Genomic DNA, 19,398 nt, shown 5'->3' with positions numbered 1-19,398 from the left:
TTTTTTTTGACAACTGTGATTAATCCTGTTTTAGATGCACTTCTTGAATGATATACTTTATTTGCTCCATAGAAGACCTAAGTGTTTTTAGAAAAAACAACTAGAATGAATTTATATGAAAGCCTATGACTACAGTATGTGTGTGGGCATGGTGGTGGTTTAATCGCTAAGTTGTGACCGACTCTTGCGACCCCATGGACTGTAGCCTGCCCGGCTCCTCTGTCCATGGGATTCTCCAGGCAAGAATACTGGAGTGGGATGCCATTTCCTTCTCCAGTGTGTGGGCATGAGCCCATATAAATGTTCATATTATCTGGGGAAAATTTCATTGTTATGGACTATCTGAATAACGAAAAGAGAATTAAAAAAATTTTTGAGTTCCTACTATCTGTTAAACATTTAGGTACACACTTCACAAAAAGTATTTCATTTGACACTCACATAAACTAGTGAGAAAAATGCTGTTGTTCCGATTTTACAACTAAGGATCTCTAAGTGTCAAAGAGATTGAATCAGTGACCTAATGTCATGACTATACCCTGATGGAGTTGGGATTTAATCCCAGTCTCTGTGGCCCCCAAACCCGTTTTCTTTTTTCCTATGTTATGATCTCTGCCCCTGTGAACAAAGATATTATAGTATCACCAGAAGAGATGAACTTAACATTTACACTACCCCCAAAGTGGTGAATGTTACTTGGAATAAATAGAATCCAATGACCCGAGGTTATGGATTTGTTCCATGAGACAAAAAATTGTGAAATAGCATCAGCCTTACATCTGCTATGCAAATCAAGTATCTCCCTATATATGAGGCTGATATTCAATTACAGAGCTATGTTCACATCATGCAGACGTATACAAACATACCTACGCGTTACAGTATCAGATGGGGATACCCACTGAGTTCCAATTGGGAGGACCAACCTGGAGCTAGTTCCATGAATCCTGTCCCAAACCGCTTAAAGCCATTATCATCATACACAGAGCAGAGGAAACAAATCCTACTTCAAGTGGGGACTGTTGGCTGCATTTCCTAGGTGAGCCCTGCTCCTGGGTAGAGCTGTGCTGACGGTCAGCCCAACAACTACCAACCAAGGGGTTCTTGCTGTGTCAGCCATATTACACACATCCCTCGGAGCAGCCGGTGTTCACATTCTGAAAATAACTTCTGTGTACAAATCTACCTGAAGACTTTTACATGTTGCCAAGTGCAACAGACTCATTAAGAAGATGGCTTCAAAGCCTTTGTGACAAGTAACGTTACTGATGACTCCATAAGGAATGATATAGATGTACCTGCTCCCCCGTTACATACACCATATTTGGGGGCATTTTAAAAGCCCTTCATTGTTCTATCATCTCAAAACTCCAAAAGCAGGTCTTAGAATGAAATTCTGTGAGGTGCCTGATAGCTTGAACAGCCTACCTAATAATGCATGAAAGAAAAGTGATGAGGAGAGAGGAGAATATTTGAGAGGTATGCTGAAAAAGGCAATGATAATGGGTTATTTTAACCTAGAGAGCTTTGGGGAAATCTCTGTCATTTCAAAAGCTTGCCTTTGGTCCCTTCCTCCTAAAAGCTTGCTTTGTCTTCTCCCCAGAGAGCTCTGCCATCCCAGGAAAAGATGCCACCCCTTCAGCTGGGTCCATACAAATTAGGAGCAGAAGATTCAGGTCATCTGATTGTGGTAAGCATGGCTTACCTGCATGGCTCAGGCCCCATGTTATCTTTCTCCTAGTTATTTATCCTCGCTAATATTTATCCTCATGAATATTCTTCCCTTCCTAATGCTGTAGCCTGAATTATCTAGGTAATGCACTTTTTTTGGGGGGGGCTGGATATATGTGAACTAAAGTAAGGTTTTGCCCTTCCTCAGGTGAAGGTTAAACTCTCATTTACACATATCTCAAATAAGCACACTGAAGTAGTCATAACAAAAGTATTTTCATTTTGCAATTAGGTTTCTCAGAAGGTCATAAACATTCTCAAAGGTTAACTAATCATTAACAATTAATGAAGAAATCATACTGACAGATTTTCCAGTGAGAATGTATATGGCTGGGTCTGCTGCTTGAAATTCCCTTACAGAGGAGCATTATCTGCCTCAAAACATGCTGTCAAGGCCAACAGGTACGACTGTGGATATGAAACAGACATGGTGGGATTCTGGGACATGATGTCGCTTTAAACCAGAAATGAGTCTGAATTCCTTGAACTTGAGGCCCGTGTGGGGCTCCCTCTGGTGCTGAGAAATATTATTAAGTGCTTCACATTCCAGGTTTTGCAGTTTGAATCAAGTTCAAAATGTAACACTGAGAGTGTGAGACTTACTGTTTAAGACCTAGTTCTGCCTTCAGTGAGGAGCCAGAACACGCATACAAAACCAGTAATTTCACCAAGGCCTGTTTGGATACTGGCAACCATGTTACCTGGCGATGTCCACTTGGCTATATACTGGCAACTCTAACTGAACATGTCCCAAACAGACCCCTGATACGCCCCTCCTGGGTTCCTCCTGGCACCTCCAAGAGCCGCGTCCTCACACTTCCAGTGTTCAGGTCAACAGCCTGGGCATCGTACGTTCCTGGGCTCCTCCTCCCAGACCGCACGCATCTAAATCACAAGCAAGTCCAAGGGGTTCTCTCTTCCAAATACAGCTAGGATGAGCCTATTTCTCACTGCCTCCTCGGTCACAGTCCTGGCCAAGCCAGCTTCTCACTGGGAGAAAAAGCCCTGTGAACAAGCCTGGCGTGGTCTGCATCCCACCCCTTCAATCCTGCACCGCAGTAATGCTGGTCTTCTCGTTGGTCTTTCACTTCAAAAGACGCTTGTGCCTCTGGGCTGTGCATCCGCTATTCCCTCCACTTGAAAGCCTTTTTGCTCTGTGTCCTGTTGCCTCCTGTTCCCCTTCTCAGAGTGTCACCAAACACCCTGTTGAACTATTCTGCATCCTTCTTTTCCCCATCCTCTTTAGTCTGCTTTATTTTTTCCCACAGCACGTGTTATCTTTTGACGTGTCATTTTCTTTACTTCCATATTTCTCCATTTCACCTCGGCCCACGAACTCCCAAGAGACGGTATGTTCTGGGTGGGGGGTGCTGTGCTGAGATCCCACCTGGTTCACTCACTGATTTATCCTCAGGGTGCAGGACACCTCCTGGCTTGTAATGGGTGCTCAGGACAAATCTGAAAGACTGGTTCTGTGTTTGCCCTCCATGAGTGAAAACACCGCAACGTACCACTGGCCAATAGCGGCCAGTGTTTAGATGCTACAGAGAGACTGCCTGGGCCTGCGACTGCCAGCCGGGACTCCGCGGGACACATGCTCCTGGCCCAGAGAGGAGCTGCACCTTCCCTGGGTCTCGCTCAGCTCTTCACAGGCGCCGTTCCAGGCCGAGCCACAGCTGCCTCACCCCACGGTCCCCTGTCAGACGCAGTGCTCACCCTGAGCTCACTGAGTCATACTTCAGTTACTTTCTCCCCAAGCGTGAGGTTCCTTTCTGTGCTTTCAGCTGTGCTAATAACCACGATTTCGTTTTATGACCTTGTCGAGGTTCAAATGGGCTCCGATTAAACCCCAACAAAAATATATTCATGAGGGCAGGACCATACAAGACCAAAACCTGTTATATAACTCCTGGCAGCTCGACACAGCCAGTTTCTCTTTTTTCATCACATAAATACATCCTTTTCCAAACACTTGAAGCAAACTGGAGGATGAAATGGGAGCATGAATAGCCTTTGTTCTGGTGTCAGCTTGAGGCCCCCTCTGCCTTTCATCCCTGGATGCCTTGCATCCAGCACCTCTCTTTTTCAGGGGTGGTCACCTTCCAGCCTCCTGTGCCCTTTCCCGCCCTCCTCCCGTGGCTCCAGACACACCCACTGCTCCCCACGGCTCCAAAGAGGAACCTGCCCCCACCTCTCCAGCCCCGCTAAACCAGCTCCTCTAAAACGATCGCCTCCAACTTCTATTCAAGATGAAGAAACCAAGACAGGGAGGTGCCATCCTCACTTTGGGCTGATAATTATTTAGTGCGCCTCCTGATCTGGCGACTGACCACCTTTTATGATCATTCTTAGCTCTTGTTTAAGTTCAGTAAAATACCTCTAGCTACTCAAAGACCGCCATATCTAAACTGTGCATGCATATACGCACATCTATGCTGTTTGGCTGTATTTTTCAACAGTAGATTGGTGCTCTGTCTAGACACACACATATGTACGTATCACCGAGAGCAGGATATAAAGAAAACAAAATGCCTGTTGTTTAAATTTGTCTCCCTTTTCCTTCATGAGAATCCCTGTTTTCACAAATGTGAAGGGCTTCTGTTTTACGAAGCATTTTTTTCTCGAGCCTATGGCAAATATACACATTTTGCCTGCATCCAGGAGTGAGGACATGACTCAGAAGTGGGTGTCGGTGAGGACCTCTCACTTTCGGTGACATGCTTACACTGGGAATCCCTAACTTTGTCTGCAAGTGAAGTTCTGGGTCCTGTTTCACCCATAGACAAAAGTCTGTCTGCTCTCCTCGAAGGCTAGTTTGCATGACCACATTCTCCATGTCAAAAAAAAAAAAAAATTGAAAACACTGGAGCAAAGACGGAGGGGCTGACAGAGGCCCAATTTACTTCAATGTTGAAAAATCATTAATAAAAACAGTCACACCTCTTCAGTCGAGTGTAAGAGCGTCTGTGAGTGTTCTATTTAAAACACTTCATCACGTTCACGCTAAGCCTGACTCAGTCTTTGGTGGAAGCTGTTTCATTAAACCCACATCCCAGCACAGAGACGCCTCCAAACACAAGCCCTACATGATGGATGAGCTGAGTTCTTCTCGCAATGTCGCTTGGCTCCCAGAGACCCAGTTGGCAGGTGCCAGGGCAGCTCTGGGGCACACGGGTCTGTCCCACTTGCCTTCCCTCCCTACCAGGGTCTGAAAATGCGTGCCTTAAAGAACAAACGTGCACTATTCAGTGCTATAAGGAAACAAGCTTTCAAAACCACAGAACAACATGAAGGCACTGTAAATTTATGTTCCCAAGTGATAGAAGTCTGAAAGGCGACACACTGTAGGAGTCCAACTTCATGCCGTTCTAGAAAAGGGAGAATTACAGAGATGGAAACAGATCAGTGATTGCCAGGGTTGGGGGTGGGGTGGGGAGTACCCATAGGTAAAGCATGAAGGATCTTTTTAGGGTGGGGAAGCTATCTTCTAAGACGCTTGGAAGGCTGGATATGTGATATTACACATTTCTCAAAACCTACAGCATGTACAGCACAGAGTAAACCCTAATATAAAGTATGGACTTTAGTTAATAATAATGCATCAACATTAGCTCATCAATTACAAGTCACACATGTTCCATTAAAATGCAAGATTTTAATAACGGGAAACTCGAGGTGTCTGGGAACTTTGTACTTTCCGCTAAAACTACTTTCAACAATAAAGTCTACTTAAAAAAAAAAAAAAGCTATAAGCTACAATGGTCCCAGATAATCTGCTTCAATAACACATGTAAGATCCCCAAGCTGGGGGCACTTATATCACACACATGCTAAAGCAGAGCATTTTTCTTCTTTTGGGGGGAGTGGGAGGGAACACAGACAAACAAAAATGTGTTTGATATTGCTTCTCTGCTAGAGCCTTTCTGGCATTAGAGCTAGGAGGTTTATCACCAATCACTGGACCCAGGGCCGTAATGAGCTTTGCATCGAGGGCAGCCACTACCCATTTTCTGATTCATCAGGGTTCACATCCACCAAGCCCCATGTGTAAAATGTTTGGCAAGTCGGTCTGCCTTGGCTGCTTAGGGACTATACAGGCGTCTGTGCTGCCTGCAGGAGGGCTCTGGCTATTTTTAGGCACCAGCTAACCCATTAAATGCATAATGCAGACACTGGTAGCTCACAGAACACAGCGGTCAAATGAAAAAATAGTGAAATGGAAGAAAAGCCAACAGTAGATGTACAGTAAGCATGTCATTGTAACATGCTGTATGGGTGTGTGTGTGCATGCACACGCACGCACACACACACACACACACACGAGTTGGGAGAAGAGAATGACATGGAATATTAAGCAGCCATCAAGGAGGTAAAAGGAAGCAGGCAGCTCCTGACTCTGGGGGAGCGACAGACAGCCCTAATGAGAGACAGAGCCCAGCACTAACGGAAAAAAGGCAGCCTCATCACAGATAAATTGTACTGACAAAATGTTGTGTACTCTTCAGAAAAGTCAAGCCTGGGGAACATGAGACGGAGGGCTGCAGAGGCTGCTCAAAGATGGAATCCAGGGCTCCCCCAGTGGGGCTGTCCCAGGCCGGGGGTTCCTCAGTGGGCATGGTGCCCAGATCCTTTCTGCAAAGGAGAGGTGTGTGAGCCCGTTTCTGCATTGGTCACTGATGTGCAGGGCTCAACCATTAGATGACCCCTCCAGTCCAGCTCACACTCAGGAAAACCAGACAGTGTTGTGTGCACACAGGCCGGCGTGAGGTCATGGTACTTCCTTCACAGAAACACGATGGCGAAGGATGCTCCTGGACCTCTCCTGGGAATATGCCGCAAGAACACAGGCAGAGTGAAATGGCAGAGACTCACCAGAAAAGTTCAGCCTTCCTTCCAGACTTTTCTAAACTGTCCCTCCTTCCAAAAGCTCTTGTAAGAGCATGAAGCCTTTTACTCATTCACTTTTCAGGACCTAACCTTTCTCTTCTTAGGGTCAAAGTCCCACCCAAGCAGAAGCAAGGAAGGGAAACTAACACTGCTGAGGACCTCCTATCCACTACTGACTGAACTGGTTCTTTTGAGCGAATTTCCTTTCTTCCCTGGTGGCTCAGCTGGTAAAGAATCCGCCTGCAATGCAGGAGACCCAGGTTCAATCCCTGGGTTGAGAAGATCCCCTGGAGAAGGAAATGGCAACCCACTCCAGTATGCTTGCCTGGAGAATTCCATGGACAGAGGAGCCTGGCGGGCTATTGCAAAGAGTAACACCACTGAGTGGCTAACACTCTGGCTTCACTTCACTTTCATTCTTACATCACTTTCATTCTTCACACTACAACACGAGCCGGATGGAAGGCACATGTGTCATTTGCACCATCAAGCATGTGTGCACTAGTCTGTGATTTGCACCAGGTCCCAAAGCTCCAGGGGTGGAGGACAGATTCAGCCTCGGGTCTTTTAGGCTCCAGGTCTTGCATTTTCTGACCTCTTAACCTGCTTCCCACCCAAGCAGACGATGCTCTGCCCTCCAGTTGAATCACACGGGCTCCCATGTTGATGTTATTATCATCTCAGGATCCCTTCTGGGCTCACCATAGACTCTGGAGACCATGGGTGGCTACCGAGAGGCTTCATGTGGTGCACACGGGCTGACAGACAGTGCCTGAGATCCTTCAATTCTCCTGGAGGAGAACCAGCCTGGGGGAACTGGGATGCAAGGATACTTTGCCTGGGCCAAGAAATACTGCTCTGGGAAGGACAAAACCACAGAGATGGGGATGGATATGCGAAAGCATTCTTCTGCTACACTGCCTCACAGGGAGCTTCAGATCCACCACCCTGGAGGTCTCTTTTCACAATAATAATTAGGAATTCGGCTCCTGAAAATAATCCCTCAGTGAAAATTCCCTTGTTTCTATAGAGGGTGGCTTTCCTTCTCCCGGGATCTACATGCTGATTATTAGCATAAAGTCAGGTAACTTTCCCTGTACATATCCCTCCCCCCACTCCTTTTTTTTGTTTAGTGGATGCTAGTAAATTTTACAAGGGCTGTTCTGCACGGCAGGAAAGCAAAGGAGTACAAAAACAAAGTGGATGCTGAAGATATGATCTTGTATAAGGAATCATTTGCCCATTTTAGTGATGAGAAAAACCCTAGCTCAGAGAGAAGTGAGACCATTTTTGTTCTGCTATTGTCCAGACCCCAAGCTCGGGGCTTCTTCCACCAGCCACACCGCATCCACTGGGGACGCCTGTGGTAGGTCATGAAGTCAAGTGTCCCTGTGGTCCTGCCTCCATGCAGGATTTACGCCTGGGGTCACAAAGCCATCCGTCCTTTAGAAAACCACCCCCTTCCTCCCACAACTTCCCCAATCAAATCTGTGATTTGGCTAATTAAGTGAAAACTCTCTGCACATCTCTCAACCTTCCTAATGGGTGCAAGTGTTAAGAGATTTCTAATCAGTTGAAAAGACCGAGACTGGATCTCCAGGCCTGGGGAGAAAACCCCTCAGAGAGCCCCCTGAGGAGGAAGGGAAGCCCTCAGCCCTTAGAGTGTAAATTAAATCCGGACCTTCCTTCTCCCTTGCCGCCCCTCTCCCCCTCTCGCTTTCTCTGATTCTCGGCTGACTCTGCCCCCGTCACTTGTGGCAAACACAGCTGGTGGAGTATTTTAGCTGGGATGATGTCAGCCTGTTTCTGATAGGCTTCTGGGTAAAGAGACACATCACTGGCGTGCCGGGCCCTGCACTTGCGTTTCTGCAGCTTGGAACCCCAGGCACCCTTTTGAGTCCTTCCCAGCGGGCGGCCAGGCCACACAGGGGCGGCCTCACAGGCCTGCAAACAGGCCCCGACAAACCCGCTACCTTCTAATTTGCACCTTGGCCGTCAGCAAAGAGACCGGTGGCCTGGCGACGGGAAGGAAATGAGACTTCACACTCGGAAGCCAATTTCTCAATCGTTTAAGCATTCGCTCTGCGCTCTGCGGAGGATCGGGCGGGAGGTGCATGCAGAGATGCTACCTCTCAGCACTGCCCGTCAATCTGGAACTTAGAGGTCTGTGAGGCTCTGGTCTATGGGGGCTCCTACGGCCTTGGAGATGAGCCTGCAGCTCAGAGCGCTTCTTTACTGAAAGCTGAAAAGAGGTGCTGGGTGGGAGATAGTTGCATTTCAAAATAACCCCTCTTCCTCTCCTTACCTCTGTTCACAGTAGTGCTTTAAGGATTAAAGGGATCATTAAAAAAAAAACAAACACATTTACTTTTCCTTCTTGTTTATTTCCCAGGCTTCACTTGGGTTCTGTTAAAAGACAACTTTGCTAGTAAATCAGCTCATTCTTTTTTCAGTGAGGATCCACCTACTCCTAATCTACGTAGGATGCGGAGAGGGAGCAGACACTTAGACATGGGTAGGGAGTTCTACATAATGATGCTCTTTTCCAAATATCCTGATTTTTGCAATTTTTTTTTTTTGCATCAGAACCCTGAGAAATTTTCTTGGGCCTCACCAAAGTTTACAGCGACATCTCACCATTAAAAAGAAAAGTCTTCAGGGCTAAAAGCTCCTGGCAACGCAGGCCCTCTGATATTGAGCAAGATCCCACATCCGGACATTCACAAGCAGTCCTGGAAAACGCTTTGGAAAATCAGACTCCCCCACCTCACTTGATCTTTTTAAAAATATTCTAAAAACAATTCAAACCATTAACTAGTTTATTTATCTTTGACTGTCCCAAATACCAGCTACGCCATGACCATTTTTCAACTCATTTCAAACTGAAGGAGGTGCTGTCATATCCCATTCCCAGAGGCACTGAGGCTCTATAGCCTGGGAAGTTCCCCGCCTTGGGGCCAAACCTGACTTCAAGCAAGCTGGTCAGTGAAACGGTTGTTTCCATACACATGGGCGGAATAAATGCATTCAAGTGATTTAAGAAGCTGGAAAAGAGTGGACTGAAGGTACTCATGGAAATTAAGAGCTGATCTCGGTTCTAGTTTTAACATGACTCAGCTTGGCTGCATCTGGCCCTTGGGGTTCCTATTTATCAGGAGTCCAGGAGATAACCTGGGACAACCTTGACCTTCCACCTTCCAGATTATATGAACCATGCTTTTTATTTTATCTGATGCTTTGACATCTTCGGGTCTTGCTGACACTGGAGGGACTGTCCCTCCCTCCATTAGGTAATTCCTAGACACAGCTAACAGCTCCCCTACCGGGGATAATGTTCTTCACGTGTAAAGAAAACACCCACACCCCAGCTTCCTCCTCAGTGAATGGGACTTGCACTCTCTGGGCCACTATCAGACACCTAGGGACAGCTCCTGTACCCAGAGACTGCTGAAATGATTCCAACTAGCCTACCTACCAGAGAAGGCAATGGCAAGCCACTCCAGTACTCTTGCCTGGAAAATCCCATGGATGGAGGAGCCTGGTAGGCTGCAGTCCATGGGGTCGCTACGAATCGGACAGGACTGAACGACTTCACTTTCACTTTTCACTTTCACACAATGGAAACCCACTCCAGTGTTCTTGCCTGGAGAATCCCAGGGACGGCAGAGCCTGGTGGGCTGCCATCTATGGGGTCGCACAGAGTCGGACAGGACTGAAGCGACTTAGCAGCAGCAGCAGCAGCAGCCTACCTACGCTTGCTACCCTGCCTCACCCACTCCTTCCCACTGAAACAACAACAAAGGCTCTTGTCCATGTTTTCTCCTGGGTCCCAGTGCCTTGTAACAGACCCTGGGCTTCTTCTGCATGTCAACATGTGGCCGGGCATATCCCCTCTTCTTGGGATCTGAGTATAACACACCACCTTTTCAATGGCAGATGTATTCTCCTCTGTTGGCCTCACCATACCTAAATGATAACAAAACCTACATGTTAAAACATGGATGTTGGGACTTCCCTGGTGGTCCAGCGCCTAAGACTCCAAGCTCCTGATACAGGGGGCCTGGGGTCGACCCCCCGGTCAGGGAGCTAGATCCCACACACTGCAACTAAGAGGTCACACACCACAACTAAAGATCAGATTCCAAGCGCTGCAACCAAGACGTGGCACAGCCAAATTAAAAAAATAAATAAATAACAACAACAACAAAACACTGATGTTGTAATGGGATATGGCAACTCTGGGCACTTAACACCCTCCCCTGAAGCAGCATTGTCTTTCCCTGACCAGAAAAAAAAAAGGGGGGTGGGGGTGGAAAATGGCTTTTCTTAATCAGGGTTAAATTGAAGAAAGTAGGGAAAATCACTAGACCATACAGGTATGACCTAAATCAAATCCCTTATGATTATACAGTGGAAGTGAGAAATAGATTTAAGGAACTAAATCTGATAGATAGAGTGCCTGATGAACTACGGAATGAGGTTCGTGAAATTGTACAGGAGACAGGGATAAAGACCATCCCCATGGAAAAGAAATGCAAAAAAGCAAAATGGCTGTCTGGGGAGGCCTTACAAATAGCTGTGAAAAGAAGAGAAGTGAAAAGCAAAGGAGAAAAGGAAAGATATAAGCCTCTGAATGCAGAGTTCCAAAGAATAGCAAGAAGAGATAAGAAAGCCTTCCTCAGCGATCAATGCAAAGAAATAGAGGAAACCAACAGAATGGGAAAGACTAGAGATCTCTTCAAGAAAATGAGAGATACCAAAGGAACATTTCATGCAAAGATGGGCTTGATAAAGGACAGAAATGGTATGGACCTAACAGAAGCAGAAGATATTAAGCAGAGGTGGCAAGAATACACAGAAGAACTGTACAAAAAAGATCTTCACAACCAAGATAATCACGATGCTGTAACCACTGACCTAGAGCCAGACACCCTGGAATGTGAAGTCAAGTGGGCCTTAGAAGGCATCACTACGAACAGAGCTAGTGGAGGTGATGGAAGTCCACTTGAGCTCTTTCAAATCCTGAAAGATGATGCTGTGAAAATGCTGCACTCAATATGCCAGCAAATTTGGAAAACTCAGCAGTGACCACAGGACTGGAAAAGGTCCGTTTTCATTCCAATCCCAAAGAAAGGCAATGCCAAAGAATGCTCAAACTACCACACAATTGCACTCATCTCACACGCTAGTAAAGTAATGCTCAAAATTCTCCAAGCCAGGCTTCAGCAATAAGTGAACCGTGAACTTCCTGATGTTCAAGCTGGTTTTAAAAAAGGCAGAGGAACCAGAGATCAAATTGCCAACATCCGCTGGATCATGGAAAAAGCAAGAGAGTTCCAGAAAAACATCTATCTCTTCTTTATTGACTATGCCAAAGCCTTTGACTGTGTGGATCACAATAAACTGTGGAAAATTCTAAAAGAGATGGGAATACCAGACCACCTGATCTGCCTTTTGAGAAATCTATATGCAGGTCAGGAAGCAACAGTTAGAACTGGACATGGAACAACAGACTGGTTCCAAATAGGAAAAGGAGTACGTCAAGGCTGTATATTGTCACCCTGCTTATTTAACTTCTATGCAGAGTACATCATGAGAAACGCTGGACTGGAAGAAACACAAGCTGGAATCAAGATTGCTGGGAGAAATATCAATAACCTCAGATATGCAGATGACACCACCCTTATGGCAGAAAGTGAAGAGGAACTCAAAAGCCTCTTGATGAAAGTGAAAGTGGAGAGTGAAAAAGTTGGCTTAAAGCTCAACATTCAGAAAACGAAGATCATGGCATCCGGTCCCATCACTTCATGGGAAATAGATGGGGAAACAGTGGAAACAGTGTCAGACTTTATTTTTTTGGGCTCCAAAATCACTGCAGATGGTGACTGCAGCCATGAAATTAAAAGACGCTTACTCCTTGGAAGGAAAGTTATGACCAACCTAGATAGCATATTGAAAAGCAGAGACATTACTTTGCCAACAAAGGTTCGTCTAGTCAAGGCTATGGTTTTTCCTGTGGTCACATGTGGATGTGAGAGTTGGACTGTGAAGAAGGCTGAGGGCCGAAGAATTGATGCTTTTGAACTGTGGTGTTGGAGAAGACTCTTGAGAGTCCCTTGGACTGCAAGGAGATCCAACCAGTCCATTCTGAAGGAGATCAGCCCTGGGATTTCTTTGGAAGGAATGATGCTAAAGCTGAAACTCCAGTACTTTGGCCACCTCATGCGAAGAGTTGACTCATTGGAAAAGACTCTGATGCTGGGAGGGATTGGGGGCAGGAGGAGAAGGGGACGACAGAGGATGAGACGGCTGGATGGCATCACTGACTCGATGGACGTGAGTCTGAGTGAACTCCAGGAGTTGGTAATCAACAGGGAGGCCTGGCGTGCTGCAATTCATGGGGTCGCAAAGAGTCGGACATGACTGAGCGACTGAACTGAACTGAACTGAATCAGGGTTACTCATGTAAACCACAGAACATCATCAGCAAAATAACCCGAGTGGTGATTTTCTTAACTGTCCCAAGCATGGTACCTGACCAGCCCCCATTGGAGAAGCAGAGAAATTAATTCATAACAAATAGCGGATGCTTCCGGGTGCATTAGGGCTTAATTCTCTTAGAGAACGGTGGTTGGGGGGTGGTTGGGGGAACGTGAGAAGTCTAACCTTTAGGTACAAAGTGAAAGTGAAAGAAAACCCTCAATCACCCCCACAGCCGCAGAAAGGCAGACAGGTCTGCTGCTTGGAAGAAAGTCACGGTGGCCAGGAGGTAAGGGAGGCGGCATGGCGCGGTGTCCCCCCTACCTGCGTGATGCGGAGGCAACATTACCTGCGCTCGGTGATCCCCGACGGCAAACTGGATCACGGCGACGCCGGGGCTGTGGCTGTCTGCGATCCTCTCCACCGTGCTGGAGTCGATCTTCAGGTCAGTGCTGATCTCCGCGCTCTGGATGAAGTCCTCCGTCTTCAGGTCCTCCACTTTCTTCAGCTCCCCGTTGGCCAACTGGATGATGGAGCCTTTCATGAAGTAGGGCGGCAGCGTAGGGGGCGCGGCGGCGGCGGGGGAGGCCACAGACTGCGCCACGGGCAAGTGGATCTGGGCCTGCACCATGGCCGGGTAGGCGGCCTGGGTGACCAGGGCCTCGGGGCCGAAGTTCTCGCTCTTGGGCAGGGCGGTGGTGACGAACGTGTGAGGCACTGCAGCAAACTGGGGCGACGATGTGACGATGGCCGAGGCGGCGCCCGACCCCTCCAGGTCAGCGCTGCCCACGGGGATGAGCAGGGGCTGGGTGCCCGGGATGACCAGGTGCGGGGGCAGGCCGCCGGCGTAGGTGATCGCTTGCTGCTGGCCGCTCAGGTAGCCGATGACCGGCGGCTGCGTGCCCGCGTAGAAGGCCGTGGCCGGCAGCCCGACGGGGAGGGCCTCAGAGGCGCTGTGTGTGGTCTGGATGACCGTGTGCGGGGACAGCGTGGCGACGGCCTTCACACCTTCGGGGCCCAGCACCTGCTGCGGGGACAGTGCATAGGAGCGGTGCCCGGGCTTCCCCAAGTGCAGGCCACTCTTGTCGTTGAGGGCGGACGGCGAGTTCTCCCGGTGGGTGACCTGCTGCCCCTCGAGGTCAGCGGCGGGGGTGCTGCTGTTGGGCAGGACCATCACGGAGGCCCGCACCCCCGACGCGTCGCGGACGCTGTAGTCAGCGGGGCCGGGGTGGACCACCACGTGCCTGGACTCGTACGGGTGGGGCACCGCCTTGCTGGCCGCCTTCACCAAGCCCAGGTCGGCCGCGGGGGGCGCCCCGTACCGGCGGCCCTTCTCCACCTCCCCGTTCAGCATCTCCTTGGCCTGCATGGCCTGCTGCAGCCGGCTGCTCTCGGCCTTCTTGGTGGCCTCACGGGTGACAAAGTGGCTGCTGGAGTCGGTGTACTGCACGACCACCTGCGGGGAGGGCCCCAGGGTGAGCGTGTGTGGGATCATGGTCGGGTGCGTGTGCAGGTGGACGGGGAGGGTCGGCGGCGAGGCCGGGCGTGCGGCGTTCTGCGGCGAGCTGGAGATGCGCACGTACTGGCTCTGCTGGGGGTGCGGTGGGGACCCCGGGGGGAGGAGCCCTGCTGTCCGTCCTAGGTGCTGCGGCGGTGGCGGCGGTGGCGGTGGCTCAGCCTTGTGTCCGGAGGCTCGGCTCAGCCCGCCCATGTCGGCCAGCAGGCTGCTATAGGCCTCCAGCTGGGAGCGCTGAGCGGGCGTGGCGGCGCCCACCGCCGAGGCCACCGCGCTGGTGACCGGGCTGGCTGTGGGCGAGATCAGCTGGGAAGGGATGAAGCCGGCGTAGGGCCCACTGTACTGGGAAGACCCGATGAACTGTAACGTGTGCGGCAGGTGGGCGTACTGCACCGGGGATACTGGGGCCCCGGACGGAGGGGGCGGCGGGTACGCCGCGGGCATCGTCGTGGTGGACGTCACCGCCGGGACGGACCGGGGCGCGCTGGGCGGGGAGTAGTCCAGCCCCGTGGACAGCGCTTTGTGTAAACCTATTCCCTGCTGTAAACCGAGCTCCGCTGCGAGCTCCGCCGGGGGCCCCGCTGGCCCCAGCCGCCCGCCCACGTGGCCCCGGGCGCCGGGGAGCCATGCCGCGTTCTCCGCGCGGTGGTTGTCGCTGGGCACCGCCTTGTCCTCCGAGGACGGCCGGCTGGTGGCGGGGATCTCGCGCTTCTTGGGAGGCAGGCATTCGTTGCTGCGCTCTTGGTTGGATTTCATTTTTCGCCGTCCCCCCTCCACGGTGACCGTCTCACTGTCGGACTGGCTCTGGTTTTAGTCTGATAAACGGAAAGTCACATTTGATTTCTGTAGGGGATCCAGGCTCTTCATGAGGAATCATCTCCCCGTGGGTGCGATCCTCCAGCAGCTGCTCTGGAATCTGGGAAAAGGCAGAGGGTCGGGACCAAGGGGGAGAAAGGGGTGGGGGAACAGGGCGTCAGAACATCAACACCGGAAAAGAACCCCCTCCCGCGAGATTCATGTGAATCCCCCAAAATCCTGCCGCCAGCCCCACTATTAGAGCAGGTAAAACGCTGGCCGTGCTGGGTAGGACATCAGGAAGATCATTAAGCCACGGAGCAAGTCAAACCTTTTTTATGGATTTAGTCAGTCTTCTAAGATCTCTCTCTCAATACCCTCTTCTCCTACCCCCACCCTTTCCTTTTTGGAGGGCAAACAATGCATTTCTTAGTTTCCCTCCCAGAAATGGCCCTCCCACTCTTCAGCTCTAGCTTTACCCAGTCTCTGGAGGATCAAATGAAGCCTACAAGGAGGACCGCACCAGTGACGATCAGCGGTCCTCAGCCAAGCACTTCGAGGACCAGGTTAGGAACGGAAGTCCCCAGTGGATTTCATAGGTTATCTGAGTCCTCCTCTGCCATAGTGAAAGTGGAAGTGGCTCAGTCATGACTCTTTGCGACTCCATGGAATTCTCGGTTTGACTTGCTCCATGCCTTAATTCTCCAGACCAGAATACTGGAGTGGGTATCCTTTCCCTTCACCAGGGTATCTTCCCAACCCAGGAATTGAACCCGGGTCTCCTGCATTGCAGGCAGATTCTTTACCAGCTGAGCTATCAGGGAAGCTCTGCCATAGGCGCTACTCAAAGATTCTAGTGATTCTGGGTCCATACTGGATTTACAACAATTCTCTCTTGCCTAACACACACACACAGACATAAACACACACACTACATACAGGCCAACTGAGCAGAGGCAGCCCCAAATAATTATGTTCTCTACACGTTTCCAAACAGCTCCCAGTACAGCTACTCATATGGTAACAGCCAAAAGGAATCTATGAGACAGTTAAAACAGGAACATGGTTTGGTTTTTAAAAATGCAATATTCAGGCATTGAGGGTGTCCTTCATGAGGGCAACATGCTTGCTTCGTCTCTGCCTCGTACTTCCTATCCAAGCTCTTTGAATTCTCTCTCCATCCTCTCCACCCTCTGCTTGGAAAGGGCCAGTCCACCATGAACCCTAGAGATGCAGCCTCTGCCAGACCAATCAGGGCTGTGTGTTTCAGCCTGGACATACAAGTAGCGAGCCAGTTTTAATCTGAGATAGGACACCTATCTCAGTCTTTCAGGAACCACTGAACTCTGTTTCCAGGACTGTGTAGGCAGACAGATGTCCACCTGGCAAGAGGCAGATCATCAGTGGAACCAACAGGAACTAGGCTAACAGGAGGCAGATGTGAGGGTTGCCTACAGGCTGTGAGCAGTCTTGTTCTGTGATCCTGGACAGTTGCTGAATCTGGGAATTCCAGGACCTGGGTTTTAGCATTTCTCCTACCCAGACCCACTTTCTATAGTATGATGTTAAAATAGACACAATAAGGCAGCAGTTTTCAGCATTACCCTCCCAACCTCCGGCTTTATTAAGCCGCAGGTATATATATAGCCTTCTCTTAGGAAGTTCATGGTATGTAATTTACACCTAATATTATACAAATCTACTGAGATGACAGTGCTGTTTTCAAAACGACAGAATAAAATTAAACTACCAAAACTGAAAAGAGTTGACGCTTTTGACTGCTTAAAAAGTGCTGATACTGATCTTTTATCTCTAGGTTTCAAGTTACTCTAAGAAAGAGAACTGCATAAACTGGCATTCCCACTGGGACTAGCAAAGGAAAGTAATTTAGGGGATGGACTGAACGTGAACTGCTCCATGCGCCCCCTGCTGGCCCCACAGTAACACTGCTCCAATAAAACCCCACAGGATTTCATTAGGGATGTTCATGTAAGAGTAGTGTGTCAGAATCCAGAAGGAGAGTATTTGCATATAGTAGGCCCAGCCAGTAAGGGAATAGGTTAATTAGCCCAAGGCAGCTCTAGGGAAGGAAAAAATAGCAGCATAAAAGTCCTTTCAAAGCCAAGCAAAATGTCAAACACGTTTGCAGAGAGGTCCATTAGCAATGCAAATGTGAAATTGCTGCACGATGGAATGCACCATACACAAAGCTAGAAAACTCCTCTGAAGGTACTTTTTAAAACAGAACTCAGCTTTAGTGAATTTGAAAAAACAATGCCGACTTGGTGCTTAGCAGTGCCCTGGTTTATTTACAGTTTTTTTGTTTGTTTTGAGAGACACTGGGTGGCTTTGTTGGTCTTAAAGATCTCATTATAGATTCCATGGCTGGTTTTTCTGCTAATGGACCGCTAAAACACATCGGCCTTAACACACAACTTCAAATGCACTCTTCTGAAAAGTGGTCCATTGATAAACATCTTTTCCAGATAATACTGACAATAAGTCAAGGATACAAAGATTAACTGGAGCAACCCTGGGGCCAGACGGATACAAATTTCAACTCCCCCTCCTACATTTAGAAGGACCATATTTCCTATTTACCAATGCAGCTACTGACTTGGGTTGCTGTAATTCTGGGGCACCTGTCCCTGTTCTGCGCTTCAATGGCTCTCCGTGCTGTCTGTATCTCTCAGCAGGGGAAGTCATTGTGAGAGTAGGGACTGTGTCTAGCTATATTTTCAGTGAACCACGAGAGGGCACCACAGGATGCCGCCATGTCCCTGGTACACTGGATGATGGTTCACGGGATGAAAAAAAACGGAGAGGTAAAATCTATGAAGGTAGAAAGTGCAGGAGGGAAAAGGGAGAGAGAAAGAGACTAGGAAGAAGAGAATAAGAAAGGAGAGTGGATGTCTGCTTTTAGGGTTTCTTTCTAGCTGCAGACAAATGGCCTTCATGTCCCTAATTGCCTTTTCAGTGCTGAAACACACCAATGGTTCGTTCACCTGAGTCCCCCAGTGGAGGCGTGTGCCTCCGGACGCACCTGCCGCGACAGAAACATGGGGCTGAGCACGATTATATAACTGCAAAGGTACCAAAGAGCCACACATGCAGATCATGTTTAAACATTATTATTGGGAAAGGGGAAGTGGACAGGGGTCAATAGATGGATCAAGGCAAATTTACATAGGGTTTACTACGTATGATTGGCCTGTTAATCACTGTTCTGAGTAGAGTCATCTTAAGCATCTTCACATCTACATTTGTATCTCTCTCTCCATCAGTATCTTAAAATTTAGCTCAGTGGCATAGGGCCTTGCTATTCAAGTGTGGTCCTCAGACCAGCTCCCCCAGCAGCTTTAGAAATGCAGAGACTCAGGTCCTATCCAAAGCTCCTGATTCAGAGTGCATTTTAACAAAATCCCCAGATGATTCATATGCACAGCAAGGTGTGAGAACCTCAGCCTGTACACCTAAGCTCCTAAGTAAACACCTCAGCCTCTTCCTAATGGAGTAGGTGCTGGGAAACCAAACTAGGCGCTGTGAGCAAACAGAACTGATGGCGCCTTGGAGACCAGCAGCTAATATTTAGGGTTATTCCCCTGGTGGCTCAGACAGTGAAGAATCCGCCTGCAATGCAGGAGACCTGGGTTCAATCCCTGAGTTGGAAAGATCCCCTGGAGAAGGGAATGGCAACCCACTCCAGTATTCTTGCAGGGGAAATCCCATGGACAGAGAAGCTTGGCGGGCTATAGTCCACGGGGTTGCAAAAGAGTCGGAAACGACTCATTGACTAAGCACGTACAGGAATATTTAGGGAGAACTCAGCTGTTTCCTTTGGGGTCACCTAAACCTGATACAGTTCTAAATAACAGATGCTCCTTTTCTTCTGGTTCTGTCTGTCTTTGAAAACTCTAAGGAAACACACTTTAAAAAGACTATTATTGTAAATTATACATATGATTCAGTCATCTCTGGGAGGAAAAGCA

General features: G+C 48.8%; 1 protein-coding gene across 24 annotated transcripts in view; it reads right to left on the bottom strand.

Annotated features, from left to right (window-relative positions):
• ATXN1 (ataxin 1) overlaps positions 1-19,398 on the bottom strand; it is a 419,791-nt gene that overhangs the window by 9,230 nt on the left and 391,163 nt on the right. For all 24 annotated transcript variants that reach the window (XM_059880662.1, XM_059880654.1, XM_059880664.1 and 21 more), the window contains one exon: positions 13,448-15,530. In XM_059880662.1, the coding sequence (XP_059736645.1) occupies positions 13,448-15,370 (1,923 nt within the window). In that variant the 5' untranslated portion in view covers positions 15,371-15,530. The remainder of the gene's footprint in view (positions 1-13,447; positions 15,531-19,398) is intronic.

This window comes from Bos taurus, chromosome 23, assembly GCF_002263795.3.
Source record: "Bos taurus isolate L1 Dominette 01449 registration number 42190680 breed Hereford chromosome 23, ARS-UCD2.0, whole genome shotgun sequence".
NCBI lineage: Eukaryota > Metazoa > Chordata > Mammalia > Artiodactyla > Bovidae > Bos > Bos taurus.
The sequence above is the reverse complement of the archived record's forward strand: the minus strand, read 5'-3'. Positions and strand labels throughout refer to the sequence as shown.